Raw genomic sequence first — 16,913 nt, forward strand, 5'->3', positions numbered from 1 at the left:
AAATTGTGGTAATTCTATTGATTTACATAAATTTTGGTTTGGATAGTCACAAAGATAGAGAACAGATTTTCCAGAAGCAGCAAATAGAAGAAGTTGTGGCACTCACCAATCTGCCTCCTTATTTCATCCATTTAAAACATAGCGTGGCAGATACAGCCTTTTGACGTTGGAGATGGATGTTTCGCTCTAAGGGCATGTTCACACGTGGCGGAATTTCACTTAAATTCCGCTGCGGACACTCCGCAGCGTTAATCCGCAGCGGTGCCGTTTGTCCATTGACTTACACTTTAATTTAGCAGTGTTCGTTTAGACGAGGCGTAAAATTCCGCTGCGGAGCATAGGCTGCGGAGCGGAATTTGGTGTCCGCAGCATGCTCTGTCTGTTGCGGAGCAGTGGCGGACTCATGGCGGAATTTCTCCATTGACTTCAATGGAGAGTCAAAATTCCGCAATGAAGTCCGCAGATCTTATGTGTGCTGCGGAGCGTATTCGTTTTACTACCATGACATTTCTTCATTCTGGCTGGACCTATGTATTTCTAGGTCTACAGCCAGACTGAGGAAGTCAATGGGGCTCCCGTAATGACGGGAGCGTTGCTAGGAGACGTCGGTAAATAGTCACTGTCCAGGGTGCTGAAAGAGTTAAGCGATCGGCAGTAACTGTTTCTGCACCCGGGACAGTGACTACCGATCTCAATATACATGTATCTGTAAAAAAATAGATAAGTTCATACTTACCGAGAACTCCCTGCGTCTGTCTCCAGTCCGGCCTCCCAGGATGACGTTTCAGTCTAAGTGACGGCTGCAGCCAATCACAGGCCAAGCACAGGCTGCAGCGGTCACATGGACTGGCGCGGCATCCAGGGAGGTCGGGCTGGATGCCGAAAGAGGGACGCGTCACCAAGACAACGGCCGGTAAGTATGAAAATCGTTTACTTTCACTAGGGAAAGTGCTGTCCCTTCTCTCTATCCTGCACTGATAGGGAGAAGGGAAGCACTTTTCCCGCAGTCCGCAGCAGCTAGTCCGCATCAATGTACTGCACATTTTGTGCAGATCCGCAGCAGAATCTGCAACGCAGATTCTGTGCGGCATTGATGCGGACAGTTGCGGAGGAATTCCGCCACGTCTGGCCGTGCCCTAACTGCTCTTCATTGACCCTCATAGTACTGTCCCAGACACATGATATTTTTAATTAAGATTGAAAGGTTACAAAGCAGTACAAAAAATGTAATTCACAGTAAGCAAAGTACATACAGCATCTACTAGTTAAATTAATTGTTACATTAATTATCATATATGTGAACTAAGATAATTTCAATAATTTAAATCAAGGGGATCCACTGTCTCAGTTCTTATAATCTAGTGAGCCTCCCATTGAAGCACATGTGTTTGTCTATCAATAGAATTTGGAGTTCTGGTCACTCCCTCAATACAAGCAAAAGATAGAGTATTACCATTATGGAGATCCTTAAAGTGTTGCATTATCCTGGGGCACCCATCACCAGTTTCCAGGGAACAAACAGGTTTGTGCACCCTCTTAAAGATCGGGCGAATCGTCTTAGTTCATATTTATGATTAATGTGCAATTAAGCTGTCTAATAGATGCTGTATGTAATTTGCTTATTGTGAATTACATTTTTGTACTGCTTTGTTTTTGACCAATCAAGAGGCGTATCCTTTATAAAATGTATGTGTTTGAGGCGATACCATCAAGACCACGATGAAAAACATGAAGAGCCAAAACGGCCATCCCCCATGTCAGACGGCTGTTTTTACTACATTATGTTTAAAATGGATTAAATAAACAGACTGTTTTTACAGATCGGTGAGTGCCACAACTTCTTCTGCTTGCTGCTTTGAAATACTATTTGAAATCACTGGACTATGTGGTGTAAACTGGGATTTGCTCTTGCAAATTCTGTGCTGATGTGTCTCTCTGTTTAGCTCTTTGAAATATGTTGGTGCAATATACGCAAATGATAATGTAATAATAAAGAATGATTATAGCGAGATAATGAAATCATTTATAATAAGGTGTTTAATGACATGTCAATAGGACACTGTGCTTTGTGGGTTTGACTGCTCCAATCCGAAGAACGGGTGGCTTTGGTTCCAACCACTGGTTTAGAGTAGACCATTGAGGTGTCATATAACATTTCATGGGAAAATCTGTTTGTTAGCATTTGAACATGTTTGGTATTGAATGAGCTCGAAGAAAGCTAGAAGAAGGTAAGAATACGTTTTTGGAGTTATCAGTGCCTGTGAATCCTTTAAAATTTCTGTGACTTGTGTTTTTTAAAGGGGTTGCCTGCTTTGAGCAATCCCTATTGGTTAAAAGAGTGCCTTGACAATAAGCTAATCACAAAGTGTCCCACTGATGAAACCCCCAGAGATCAGCTATAACCTGCAGGGAAAACTAACAATAATAGTGCAGTCACATGCGGCAGATTGTGTTGCAGAATTTTTTTGCAACTGAAAATCAGTTCTATTCATCTGAAGGGAACTTGCAGAAATCCATGCACCTGCTGCAGAAACAACCCCATACAGATAAATGAAACAGATTTTCATTTGCAGAAAATTTCTGCAACAAAATCTGCTACGTGTGACTGCGCTCTTAATGTTCAATTTCCCTAACCGCACCATCACAGGAAAAACTGTGCATTTCACAGTGCCCATTTAAACCAATGGGTTGTCTGTGTAATGCAGGACAGAACAGGTTGTGAATGACGCTCTTTGAAGCTACTTACCACTATGAGTATGAGGATCCTGAATAGATGATCCCCCTACTGTATATTAACTCAAGATTTCCTGTTAGGGTATGTTCACACGACCTATTTTCAGGCGTAATTCGGGCGTTTTACGCCTCGAATTATGCCTGAAAAGAGACGGCTCCATTACACATGCAAACATCTGCCCATTGCTTGCAATGGGTTTTACGATGTTCTGTTCAGACGAGGTGTAATTTTACGCGTCGCTGTCAAAAGACGGCGCGTAAAAAGACGCCCGCGTCAAAGAAGTGCATGTCACTTCTTTGGACGTTTTTGGAGCAGTTTTTCATTGACTCCATTGAAAAACGCGAGTACTTGCAAAAATGTCTGAAATTCAGGAGCTATTTTCGCCTGAAAACAGCTCTGTAATTTCAGACGTATTTTGCGTTTGCGTGTGAACATACCCTAAGGGTTTATGAAACTGGGTCATCTAAACTGGACAATACCTTTAAGACTGTGATCTGCCCAACCCCCATGATAAATTTGTTATACATGGATTTCAACAGCCTTATTATCAGTAATACATATTTATATGTTGCATGGCATAGTCTCGTTAATGTAGTAACAAATACTTTGAAAAATAGTTAGCAATTCTGTCAAAAGTAAAAAATTTATTCTGCATAATACCAACCTGTTATACCAAGTAAAATTGTAACAACTACTTTTCCAGCAGTGGCTATTATGTTGCCAATAAACTCTTTAAGTTTTGAGGCAACTGATGCAACTTTGCGGAGAAGTTTTAACCTTGTACTTTCTTCTAGCTCTTCAATTCCATCATTTTCATCAAAGTCTTCTTCGTACATTAATGCATCATCCGTGTCCATTTTTTCTACTTCTGCCTGAATTGAAGAGAAGGATATGGCAAATTAAGGATATTTATATTACCATAAATAATAAAATCAATCAAAATACTAAAGGCAAAAGAATGTTTATTAAATACCAGTTTCTATTACGTCAGCTCTGCAGCTACACAGGTGGTTGACTATACTGTAATAGTGATGTAATTTAGCTGTATAAGAATCTGCATGAGATTAATTGCTCATGCAAACTACCATATTACAGCCCCGTACAACCTCCAAGAAGTCTATTCATTCTCTACTGTACTACCCCATGCCTCCATTTTAATATCAAATCCTTAAAAAAAAAAAAATCAAAACATGTTCCATCTGGTGCTTTTTAGGAGAATATTTCTATAATACATCACCATACGGAGGCACCATAAGGCGGCAAGCGTAAGCCTGACAACATCAGACCTAACACAGCAAAACTGCTGTTCATGGAAAGAACACATCCTGTGTGTATTAACACCTTAACGATGGGACCGATATAACCATGGATTGAACATGATCTATAATATGACGCTGTATTACATGTCCTTGTTCACACACTAATTGTTCAGTTTTTTGTTTGTTTTTGTGGATTGGATTTTAATATTTTATTCTACCAGCACGGGGACTTTTATTTTACTTATTGTCAACAGATCTGTATTAGTGTATCCTGAATGTATAATAATGACCATATATAATGTTATGCATTGTGTATTCGGATATCGGTGGATGAAAAAAAATAAAACATAAATAAATAATTATTAGCGATCACATCAATTCTGACAAGTTCGGATCTTATATTAATCATGACATTCATTCTATGCTTTTGTAATGATAGGGGTAGGGAAACGGACAAGTGAGCCCTAATCTACCCGCCACTCTGTCCCTGCCTACTTGCAACGACCCGCCCTAGGCGACGGGGTACAACTGGGCGGCGGTCCCTACGCTCAGTAAGTGCACGAGACAAACAGACAAGGGTACACAAGGCAAAGGGAAATGGGGCAGTTGCCCACGGAAACACCGTGAGCAACAAGAGAGGTGAACGAGCCGAGTCAAACCAGGAGTGTACAAGGTACCAAACGCAGAGCAGGAGAGTAGTCAGTAAGTCGGGGTCAATATGGAGCAGGATCAAATAGTCAGAAGCTGTAGCTGGGCCAGGAAACCACACAAGAAGAATCACAAGCAAAGGAGGAACAGGAAAGGCAGGTATAAATAGACAGAGGGCGGGAGCTAGCTGAGTCTGGCCAGGCTGCGATAGGCTCTCCCACTCCTAAGCCTGCCAGCCTGAGTGGTGGAAGCTGGAGTCAGTCTCAGAGACATAGACTCAGGTGAAGACTGATTACCTATGGGCGTTAACCCCGAAGCTGTGCCTGGCAGATCCTTTACAGCATTTCTTTCTTTTTTTCTTGTACTTTATGCGCACGCGCGGAATCTTGACCGCCCTCCCATTCACCCCTCGCTCCACCCTCGTGGTGGGACAGGTGTTTAGGGATGGCGGCCATCTTGCCTGCGTTCTAATGCACTCAATCGCTAATATGCACATTTTGACAATGTGCTTATGATCAGTATTTCCCGGGCGACTGACTGTGCTCCCACTCGCCCACCCCTCCCTTTGTGAGGGACGGGCCAGTGTGATTGCGGTTAGCTGCACCTGGGTTTTGTTCTGTGCACAAACCCACAGATCCACACCCTCTTGTTTCCATGCGATGATACTTGGGAGGTATCTGCCAATGGGATTATATCATGTAGGACTTTAAAGTTAAATTGCTGTTTATGTTACCAGCTGTATGTTTTAACCGTTCATTGGTGGGTTGTGCTTTATATACCCACATATCTGTGTTCCTTGGTATAACCCCTGGAAGAAGTTACATGCGAAACACGTGATGGGGGTTGATCCTGCCCCCATAGTTCTGGTCTGTATGCCTCCTTAATTGTACCTTTTTCTTGTATATTTTTTTTATACTACTTTGCTTTGGATGGTTTCTATCCATATTTATCGTATTACTTATGTACCAGTCTTTGCATGCACTATTTGCACTTTACTATAGAGGCTGTGGGAACTGACCTATGCGGGGATCATTTTTCTATGAGTAATGTTACTGCCAATGTACTTATTTTTAATGATTTTGTCTTTTAATAAAATATTGTCTATATTTTGCTAATAATGGTTCATGTGTGATTTCTTCTATAGGTGTTCATATTCGTATGTCACACAGTTCACTTGAGTTGCTATATGCATGTATTAGCCCAACTATCTTAGTAGGTATTGTTATTTTTACTGCATGATAAACAGCGAGAAAAAAAATTAATGGAAGCTACTTAATAAATTATTTGTTAACCAAAATAATGTCATTGAAAAAATGCACTTTGTCCTGCAAAAAACAAGCCCTTGTAAAGCTACATCGACAGAAAAATAAAAAAGTTATGGGTCTTAGAATGAAAGGATAAAAAATGTTTTTGTCATTTCAGCCTAAACAGGCCTGGTCGTTAAGGGGCCTTTTGCCCCACAAAACAAAATTGTTAATGATAAAGCTGTATTTTCACTTTTTGCTTTCTGTATCCTATTTGTAAGTCTTCATTGTAAATAACAATAATTCTCCACTAAAATGATTTGTCTTTGCAAAGCAACATACAAATTACAACTGAAAGATGATATAGATTTAAACTGTACACACATAAAAATTAAGGATTTGTAGAAATACTTCTAAACATGTGCTCCAGAGAGTATAGCAAAGCAAATGACAAGACAGTGATAGATCCCAGGCAGGAAAACACTTGTGCCTGCACTGCAGCTGTTATTGCTACTACAAGCATGAGGCCAGAGTTTATTAGTCATCACTGAGAAATTTTGTTGACATTCAGCTTTTAACTGTCTCATCATATAAGTATAAACACCAAAGCAAGGAAATGTCATCATTTTTCCATAAAGAATCTATTTTGCAACAATACTTCTCAGCACTCCTACTCCAAATACAATCCATAGTGCTGTCAGGTGTAGATAAATCTGGCGGTACCTGGTACTTGCTGTATACCAGGCTTTTTATTTTAACAATAAGGTCATAGAACCAGGTAAAGTGGTATTTCAAATAATAAAAAGTAAAAATAATATCGGTTACATATAAAATGGAAGGTGGAAAAGAAAAACAAAATATTCAAACAATAATTCTTAGAACTTCTTAGAACTCTTTGTTAGACTTGCACACCAGTTGAATAGAGGATCCTACATTGGATCAAGGCTCAGACATAGTATTACATATATTTATATATATATATATATATATATATATATATATATTTATTTATATATATATATATATATATATGTAATTATATACAGTATATTGTTTAAACACATGGTGAATGATTGTCGGCAAGCCACAAGTCTGTTATCAGTATGCAGTGTCTAATACATGAATTAATGCACTTTGTGTACATTAAAAAAAATCCAAGACTCTCAGTAATGTGGAATACGTATTAATTTAATTCATCTGAGTTCTGATACATTTTTACTATTTATGTTTAAATAAATGTAAACTATTTTGCAGCCATAAGAAATTGCTTCATAGCCTCTCCTAAGCCTCAGCACACTGTGTAGGTTGAGACATGGCAAACTTATATTTTGCATTTCATACCTTTCCTCTTCCTCTCCAATTATCTGAATGAATGAACTACTCTGTGATATAGAATTAGAAATATAGCCTATGCATTAGGGAAGTATGCAGGTGATCTTTACCAGACTCTCTAAACTTTATTCACCTTTAATCTGACCGCTGTCAACATTAAGTCTACTTAATAATTTGAACAACTACATAACCAAGTTTACATCCACAAACATCAATAACACATTGCAAAAAAATCTGCCTAATTGACATCTTAAATTTGCGTTTATAATTTATTGCTCCTTAATAGATTACGTAAAAGTGGATTTGTCACAAATACATGTTTTCCTATGAGAGGGCAACATTTAGTAGCGGCAGGTATACTTTGCTGCTCATATAGTTTTATCCGGAAAGTTTGGAATTATACAAGAAATACTTGTGTACTCTATATGGGACTACACATGATGAGACCTGATCATCCATTAGCCAGAAAGCACCCCCGCCCACCAGTCATGATTGATCAGTGTGGAAATGAAGAAAGCTGTCAATCATGGCTAGTGTACTGGGGAAAGCTTTCATGGACACTAGATGAACTTACGGATGTTTTCCTTATAGACACTAGAGCCAGCACCAACATCCTGCCACTATTAAATGCTGCAGTCAGATACAGCAATATGTATTAGTAAAAGATCGTCTTTAAGTTACAAAGATTATTAAAATTAAATTAAAATGTGAAATTGGTCACATAAGATACATATGTTCAAACCTTTTAGTAAAACATAGAATTTTGATAGGATTAGTACTAGAATATAAAGGGTTATGCACTACAGTTCTTGTACTAGACCATCTTTTTTTCATATTTTATGTTTTTTTCAATTATTTTTTCAATATAGACATTACTGGAGCTTATGAAGTAGATGCAGTGCATTGTACAATCATACTGAAAAGTAATATGTAAGTAATAGGTAATACAGAATCAGTACTGTATAACTTATGCATTGAGTCTGAATGTGTTTAAAAGAACAGGGTATTTCATCAGTAAAGATAATTATGTGTTACATCGAAGAAGACTTTTAATATACAGTATTTCATGAAGTGAAACATTCTGCCAGATTTCAGGCTTCTATCCAAGTTATTACCACCCTATTGGCTACATACTTGGAGCTAACTTCCCTCCAGGCACTTTTATTAGAATTTTAAAATGTAAAGCAGGTGAATTGAGCTCGAAAGTATCCCAGGCCCATAAGTGCACTGCAAGTCTTAAGATATAGAGGTGAAGAAAGTTCATTTCACAGTTGCAAGTGAATATTAAGAAGTCATTTCTTCAGCAACCAATGATGTATGGAGCAGTATGTGCACAGACCTCCATATAGAAAACTATTTGAAATCCTACAAATGGTACATAATACAGTATACCAATGTCATTATGTAAGCCTATCTTTTTATATCACATTTCAATGGAAACTTTCCACTGATGCTTCTGTAAACAATATTTGTATAACTGAAACATTCTGAACTTCTGCTGATTATACAGCAGTGCTGCATAGGCACAACTCTCTTAGTCAATCCTTCTATATTGATCTCTGGTACCAGAAGGGGCGGTTACATGCGAGGTGTTGCAGATGGAGGCATGGCGAGTATTTGCAGCTGGGTGGGTTTTGGCTCACATAAGGGTCATTCTGGCTGCCCATGAATGCACATTGTGCATGGCACTGGGAGGGCATTGGGTTGGCATTGGAGTACACACTGTGGCTTGCACTGTGGAAGAGCACACTATGGCTGGAAATCTCTGGGGGAACTCTGTTCCCTCAAAATATGGTATAAGACAGCACTGTTATAACATTTTATAAAATATAATTAAGAAATATTAAATAAGAAGCTAGCAAATAAAGAATTATCACAGAAATATAGACAAACAGAATTTAGAACAGGTGTAGTGCATATGTGACATATGGAATATACAGTTCAGTTCTGGGCTCCAGATCATAGAAAAGATGCCCTGGAGTTTGAAAAATTGAAAAAAATAAGAGAAAGAGCAACTAAACTGATAAGGGGAATGGAGAATCTTCGTTATGAGGAATGATTAAAAGAATTACATTTAATTAGTCTCGAAAAGAGATGTCTAAAGGGGGGGCATGATTAACTTGTATAAGTATATAAATGATCCATTCCAAAAAATAAGGTGAAAACCTATTTCATGTAAAATTCCCTCAAAATCCAAGGAGGCACTCCCCCTGTCTGAAGAAAAAAAACTGTTCAATCTACAGCGACTATAAGCCTGCTTTACCATAAAAAGTGTGAATCTGTGGTAGTCGGGAGAAAAATATTTTCTACAAGCATTCTTTACCAAGAAGTGAGAATCTGCAAAACAGCCTAACACCGAAGTTGGTCACAACAGTAAGGCTGGGTTCACACGACCTATTTTCAGACGTAAACGAGGCGTATTATGCCTCGTTTTACATCTGAAAATAGGGCTACAATACGTCGGCAAACATCTGCCCATTCATTTGAATGGGTTTGCCGACGTACTGTGCAGACAACCTGTCATTTACGCGGCGTCGTTTGACAGCTGTCAAACGACGACGCGTAAAAATACAGCCTCGTCAAAAGAAGTGCAGGACACTTCTTTGGACATTTTTGGAGCCGTTTTCTCATAGACTCCAATGAAAACGGCTCCAAAAACGGACGTAAAAAACGCTGCAAAAAACGTGAGTTGCTCAAAAAACTTCTGAAAATCAGGGGCTGTTTTCCCTTGAAAACAGCTCCGTATTTTCATACGTTTTTGGTCACTACGTGTGCACATACCCTAAGGGTATGTTCACACGGCCTATTTACGGACGTAATTCGGGCGTTTTTGTCCCGAATTACGTCTGAAAATAGCGCCTCAATAGCGCTGACAAACATCTGCCCATTGAAAGCAATGGGCAGACGTTTGTCTGTTCACACGAGGCGTATATTTACGCGCCGCTGTCAAATGACGGCGCGTAAATAGACGCCCGCGTAGAAGAAGTGACCTGTCACTTCTTTGGCCGTAATTGGAGCCGCTATTCATTGACTCCAATGAATAGCAGCGCTAATTACGGCCGTAATTGACGCGGCGTTCAAGCGCCTGCACATGCCGGTACGGCTGAAATTACGGGGATGTTTTCAGGCTGAAACATCCCCGTAATTTCAGCCGTTACGGACCCCCGCCGTGTGAACATACCCTAACAGTTCATGGCTCCAAGAAAGGCTTAGATAATTTCTTAGAACAAAATAACACCAACACTTGTCTAAATATATAGAAATCTTGTTTGAATGTTGATCCAGTCTGATTGCCACTTGGGATGTGGAGAGAAATTTTTACTTTTTTGGGAAGGTGGGCTCATGTCTTATGGGTTTAAGTTTATCTTCTCATGGATTAACAGGGAAACTCTATCCACATCTCCCCTTGGCTTAACTTGACATACGTAACTGCATGTTGAATTGTTCCTGTTCTTCTTTTTCTTTTTTTCAACTGTACTATGTAAGTATATAAATATATGGGTTTTGATTATGGGTTCTATTTAAGAACTTTAATAAAATTACTGTGTCTCGGATAATGTATTTTTTACTGTACCATTCATATTATTTCAGACAGTTTAACAATGTGATTACATTTAGGTTGTAACTGATTACTTGGTTATACAATCTAATATATAGTTTATAGTCTATGACGCAGTCCCTAGACGATTCATATTTAGAAATTGATCTATCCTTACCAGTTCCTCATTTACAAACTGTGTGTTGTACTGTGCGTCTTCCTCAGTCACTGCTTTTTGGACAAGTTTCTTGCAAAACAGCCAAGTGGCCAAACTGGCAATAAACATCCCAATGTCTGGTACAAAGACTCTGATTCCATTACCAGCATCTGCTCCTTTTACACTGTGGAAACAAAATGAAACATTTTATTGACAATGAGTATGGAATAGATACTATATAAACCAATAAATTGGAATGAACAGTGGAGATGCCAACCCAATCTACATTGCGCATGGTAACATAGTTATTATAAATTTTACAATGAGATTGTAGATATGGAAGAATGTAGATATATTTTGATTGCTATCCCTCTCCCCTTTTCTCCCTCAATATAACACTAAATATAGATGACATTTTTCACCCTTTAAAGATGTAAAATAACTAGAAAAATGTGTATTGTTTGATTTGTAGAATGGCTGCAAAAATTATTCATTGCAGCCAATGTATCCTTGTAATGTCATTCCCAGTTATACTCAATAAACTTTACTTGGTTAAAATACAGTATTCATTGCAAATACAGTAGATCACTTTGCCAAAAGTAGAAAATTGTAGGTAATCTTCTGGATCATTTACATGGCTTCTCTGTAAGCAAATGTTTCAATCCAGAAAGTCTTAGAATATCCCTATGAGCTAACCTGAGACAATCACCCTAAATCATGCTCCAAGCCTCCTTCTGTAGTTACAAATTGACTTACAATGTAAGCCTGTTAATGATACTTTACTATCACTATTTACATTAGATATTTGCATATTTTCCCAGGAAGCATTTCTCTACATTTCTGCTGATTCTCTATAATCACAGTCAGTATTCCATTTAGGTAAACTTTTTCATTGAATGTATTTGTTTTGTCTCATACGAAACTGGAATTATTAGAAACGAAAGAACAACTTTAGTGTCTTGTGCACTGCATACAAGACATTTTACACTGATGGATTCAATTGCTGTTACTGAGAACAAAATTGTAATAACATTCAGTTGACTTTTAAAAAACAGTTTGTCAAGTGAAGTTTGTCACTCTATCCACTAACTAATCCATTTGGCACTGCATGTGGGAATGCAGACCAGGATATGTGTAGGTGCTTATTTGATAATGAACATCCTCACTTAGCAAAAGGAAAGCAACAAAGGAAATTACACATCATCCCTGTCAAAACATTCATTTAAGGCATGTTTTATACAACTGGAATAGCTTTAATTATCATTTAATACCTGCACTTAACAAAAATGTTTGAATATAAAAATATGTTGTGGCCTCAGCCAATATTAATGTTTAGCAGATTGATTTTCTGAGATGTGTAGAACATAACTCCTGGACTTTTACTGGTAGACAAAAAAGCCTCCTTTTGTTTAATTAAAGAGAGTTTTTCACAAGTTCCCTTCCCCCAAAACACTTGTACTGCTGGTCAGGTCTTGAGAAAAGTAATGTCCACATACCTGTATTACATGTCTTGTTTCATTCTAAAGCCACAAAACCACATTTATTTATCATGCGTCGTATGCTAATTAGGCACAAAGAGTCCTCCGGACCAGGAAGTGTCCTGCATCTCACTCTGTAACGTCACCCCATTCCCTCCCCTATACACTTGCCTAACATGGATACAGACTGCACAGCGCAGGCACAGAATATGGATGAAATGGTTAATAATGCAGCAGATTGGAAGAGACGTCAGGCAAGCGTACAGGGGAAGGAAAGGGGTGTAAAGACTCCCTTTAAGCTTTAACACAAAATTGTCTTAAAATAAAAACAGCCGCTTCCTACAAATAGATGAAGATCCCTTTTACACTGGCAGATATATGCTGGTAAACAAGCACTGATAAACGATGTAGCGCGTTGATTGGCATTTGTTTAGCTACATTTACAGTGAGCAATCATTCAATTGTATGGAAATAGACGAGAGTGTGTGGATAAAAAAAGGCAACCTTGGTTTAGTAAAGTAACATTTTCTATTACAAGTGTATGGTTTAGACTTGTATGGCCAGCTTAACAGAGTAAGGGCCTGTTCACATCACCGTTCGCTTTCCATTCCGGGGTTCCGTCGGAAGTTTCCGTCGGGTGAACCCCGCAACGGAAAGTGAAAGTGAAACCGCAGCTTCCGTTTCAGTCACCATTGATATCAATGGTGACGGAAACATCGGTAATGGTTTCCGTTCGTCACCATTCCGGCAGGTTTCCGTTTTAACGACGGAATCAATAGCGGAGTCGACTGCGCTATTGATTTAGTATGAAAAACAGAAATCTGCCGGAATGGTGACGAAAGGAAACCATTAGCGATGTTTTTTGTCACCATTGATTTCAATGGTGACTGAAACGGAAGCTGTGGTTTCACTTTCACTTTCTGTTGCGGGGTTCACCTGACGGAAACCTCCGACGGAACCCCAGAACGGAAAGCGAACGGTGATGTGAACAGGGCCTTATAACTTCTCAAAATCTATATAACTCTTATTTTTTCAAACTTGAGACCTGAGACAAACGTGGGACCTCCTGTAAAGGACTTTACATTTTAAGTCCTTTCTGCTTTAACGCACTGCGCCTCACATTAATGGTGCTGGGATGGCTTAAATACAGCTGTCATCATGGCCAGAATCGGGGAAAACTCCAAACTTAGCAGTTTATACTCGTAGGTGCTGGAGTCAATAGTGACCGCAGCAACAGAGTGGTTTTACAGAGGGAAGACATAAAAAATAGGTTTTATGGGAAAAATTATTTAAAAATGAAAAAATAACACATATTTGGTATCGCCACAATCATACCCATAGAGTAAAATTAACATGTAATTTAAATGGCGTAAAAAAAAAAAAAATGCTGAAATTGCTGATTTTTCCCCATCCCCCTCCTTAAAAAAATTTATAGGTTTATCAATAAATTATATGTAGACCAAAATGGTTCCATAGAAAAACACAACTCGTCCTGCAAATAAAATAACCAGCCCTCAAACAGCTACATTGATGTAAAAAGAAAAAAGGTTATGGCTCTCAGAAGGCAAAAACTTAAAAAAATTACTGCATCCTGAAGGCCTAAAATAGGCTTACATCCTTTCTTTTCAATTTTCTTTTTATTGTTTTAAACAGAATTAAATCATACAACTGAATTGCATAAAGGTGTTTTGACAGCATATGCAGGTACAACCAAACAGTTGAAAAGTCGTCGTTAGATACATTGTAACCTTACATATGCAGCAATGACTTAACATTCAGGTTAAAATACCCAAATTGGAACAATACATTAGAGAGATATAATATAAGTACACGAATATAAGGGGGAGCAGGAGGGTAGAGGATAAGGGGAATAAGAGCAAGGGAGAGGAGTTGAGAGAGATTTACAGGATAATTTTATCTGAGACAAGGAGTGTCGGTTACAGTTTAACAACTTTAATCGCGAACTAACAGTTCCTACAATGTGTCTCATCAAATCTGGCTAATGGGTACTCAAGGCTACATCCAAGAACTGAGCTGAAGACCGGAATGTTGTCCAGGGTCTCCATATCTCTGTAAATTTAGTGTAAGAGCAGTTAGAGAGTGCCGCTATTTCTTCTATATAGTAAATTTGAATACTTGTATCCTTTTTATTCGAGGTAATGGAAAGATCCTTTTCCCAGAGCGCGATATACGATCTTTTAAAAGGGACATTCCTAGTGATTAACAATTTATATATCTGACAAATATATTTCCGTGGATATTTTACTTGTCCCAGGAGGGACTCAAAGATAGTCAAGGGCCTTTCCAAGGACCCTGCTGTAAGATATGGTAGGATTGCTTGTTTTAGGGACATATAGTGCATTAGATGAAGATTCGGTAGTTTTGGGTTTTCAGACCAAGTCTGTAAGGATATAATTGTCCCATCCTCTAGTATGGAGTCTAGAGTAACATTCAACTTGACTGAAGGGTTACTAGTGTGACTTCCCAAACCCTCTTGGTATAAATCTATCAAGTCTGAGATACGTGTCAGTGGGGACGGTGTGGGAACCAGCAGGTTTCTGAAGAGAGAGAGTGATTTAACTGTTAACTTGGTAAGAGCATTTTTGAGTGAAAGGTTTGTTATGCTACCTGGATGTGCAAGTAGTAATGCTCTGAGAGGAACAGGAGCTAGGAGTTCCTCAATTGAGACCCATAATTTATTCTCCGGTTTCCGAAACCAGTCTACAGTCCTGGATATAGAAGCCGTGTGATAATAGTTCTTAAAATCAGGAGCACCAATTCCTCCCAGGGATTTAGGTAGTGAAAGTGTCGCTGCTCTAATTTTGGGGTGCCTGCCATTCCAAATATAGTGGAATAGCATTGAGCGAAGTTTCGTGAAGTAAGATTGTGGAATGTGAATAGGTAACATTTGGAATAGTTTTACTGCCTGAAGATAGAACGATTAAAATTAATTTTATTAAGTTGTTTCATTAAAATGAGCCATCTTAGCCCCAAGTAACAATATAAACAGGCTCAGATAAGGTGGTCAGTAATAAGGAGAGGTGTGCTGATGTGATAGTATAGTTGCAAACACCAAGCACCACCTCACCCCTCACGATATATTCTACTGACACACCTCACTGACTGACAGACAATCCAACGCGTTTTAGTGCCACATAAATAGGTGACACATCATCAGGGATTATCGATTCAATTCGGTATTGTGTTTGATTTCACTGTTAATTCAGCCGGCTAGCACGATTGTGTGCTTATTCAAAACCTCCCGGCGCGTGTACGACACTAATGCCTTGGCCGCACACGCGCCGGGGAAGTTCCGGTCTATTTGACAGGTCCAGGCCCACTCACTGTGCTGACGTAGCTTAGGCCCAGCACCAACCCGCAGTGACCACGTCAAGGGAATGACGTTGCAGGGTGAATGCCGAGCCTCCTTACTGGCCACCAATCAGCTCTGTTACGGACGCCACAGCGTCCTGTGTTGCCATGGAGATCTAGAGGCGGATACACTCTACCATAAACGATCCAATACCGCAAAACACATGTGTCTCAGCACAAAAACAAACAACCACATAAACACACCAACTGCATCCTGAACATAGTCAGATATTGATTATCTATATTTGATGGAATACCTTTGTGATAAAAGATCCTTGCGATCCAAGTACAAAACAATCTGTTAACGCAAAACGGGGTCAACTGGAGAACCCGGACCAGCCCATAACGCACGAACTGTAGCTATTCCAGATGCCCGAGACATTCAGTGTCCGGTACCAAACCGCAATAACAGTGGCAAAATTGCAGAGCCTACCAACCAGCCATCAGTGAGAGTATGACCAACATACCAGCAAACGGCATTGAATAGAAAGCGGATACACCCATACACGGGAGTAGGTCTTCTAGATGTAAATTCTACAGGAAACACGCATAGGAGATCTGCTCATTTAGACCTTGGGGACAGATGGTCTGTAGACGGTGGATCCATTGCGCTTCTTTTTGCATGATCCTCCTATCTAAATCACCGCCTCTCATTGTCTGTCTAATGCATTCCACCCCTTGAAATTTGAGACACGAGGAGTCACCTTTATGATGCTCCCAGACATGGCGGGACACTGAGGTATCCTCTTGTCGCCTAATGTCGCCAATATGCTCCCTGATCCTCCTTCTGAATTCTCGTATTGTTTTCCCTACATATTGCATTTTACAATCGCAGGTGATCAGGTACACCAAACCCATTGTTTTGCAATTAATGTAGGACCAATTTTCAAAGCTCTTCCCAGTGGTGGTGCTGGTAAATTTACTGCTACAAAATATTGACGCACAAGCCTTACAGGACCCGCATCTGTAGCTACCCTTTAAACTCTGATTTAACCAAGTACCAACTGGTTCCTGAGTATTTAGATGGCTGTGCACTAGCCGATCTTTCACATTTCGTCCACGTCTATAAGTAATCAGGGGGGACTGTCCCACAAGGTCACCAATATCGGGATCCGCTTGCAGAATACCCCAATAACGTTGTAGAATACACC

The 16,913-nt window shown here is 39.3% G+C and overlaps 1 protein-coding gene across 1 annotated transcript in view; it reads right to left on the reverse strand.

The window, feature by feature from the left end:
• Window positions 1-16,913, reverse strand: part of PIEZO2 (piezo type mechanosensitive ion channel component 2) — a 415,657-nt gene that overhangs the window by 260,064 nt on the left and 138,680 nt on the right. Inside the window, exons 5-6 of the mRNA XM_075828141.1 lie at window positions 10,934-11,096; window positions 3,399-3,606 (exon numbers count right to left, since the gene is read on the reverse strand). Coding sequence (XP_075684256.1) covers window positions 3,399-3,606; window positions 10,934-11,096 — 371 coding nt within the window. The remainder of the gene's footprint in view (window positions 1-3,398; window positions 3,607-10,933; window positions 11,097-16,913) is intronic.

Source organism: Rhinoderma darwinii, chromosome 5 (assembly GCF_050947455.1).
Source record: "Rhinoderma darwinii isolate aRhiDar2 chromosome 5, aRhiDar2.hap1, whole genome shotgun sequence".
Taxonomy (NCBI): domain Eukaryota; kingdom Metazoa; phylum Chordata; class Amphibia; order Anura; family Rhinodermatidae; genus Rhinoderma; species Rhinoderma darwinii.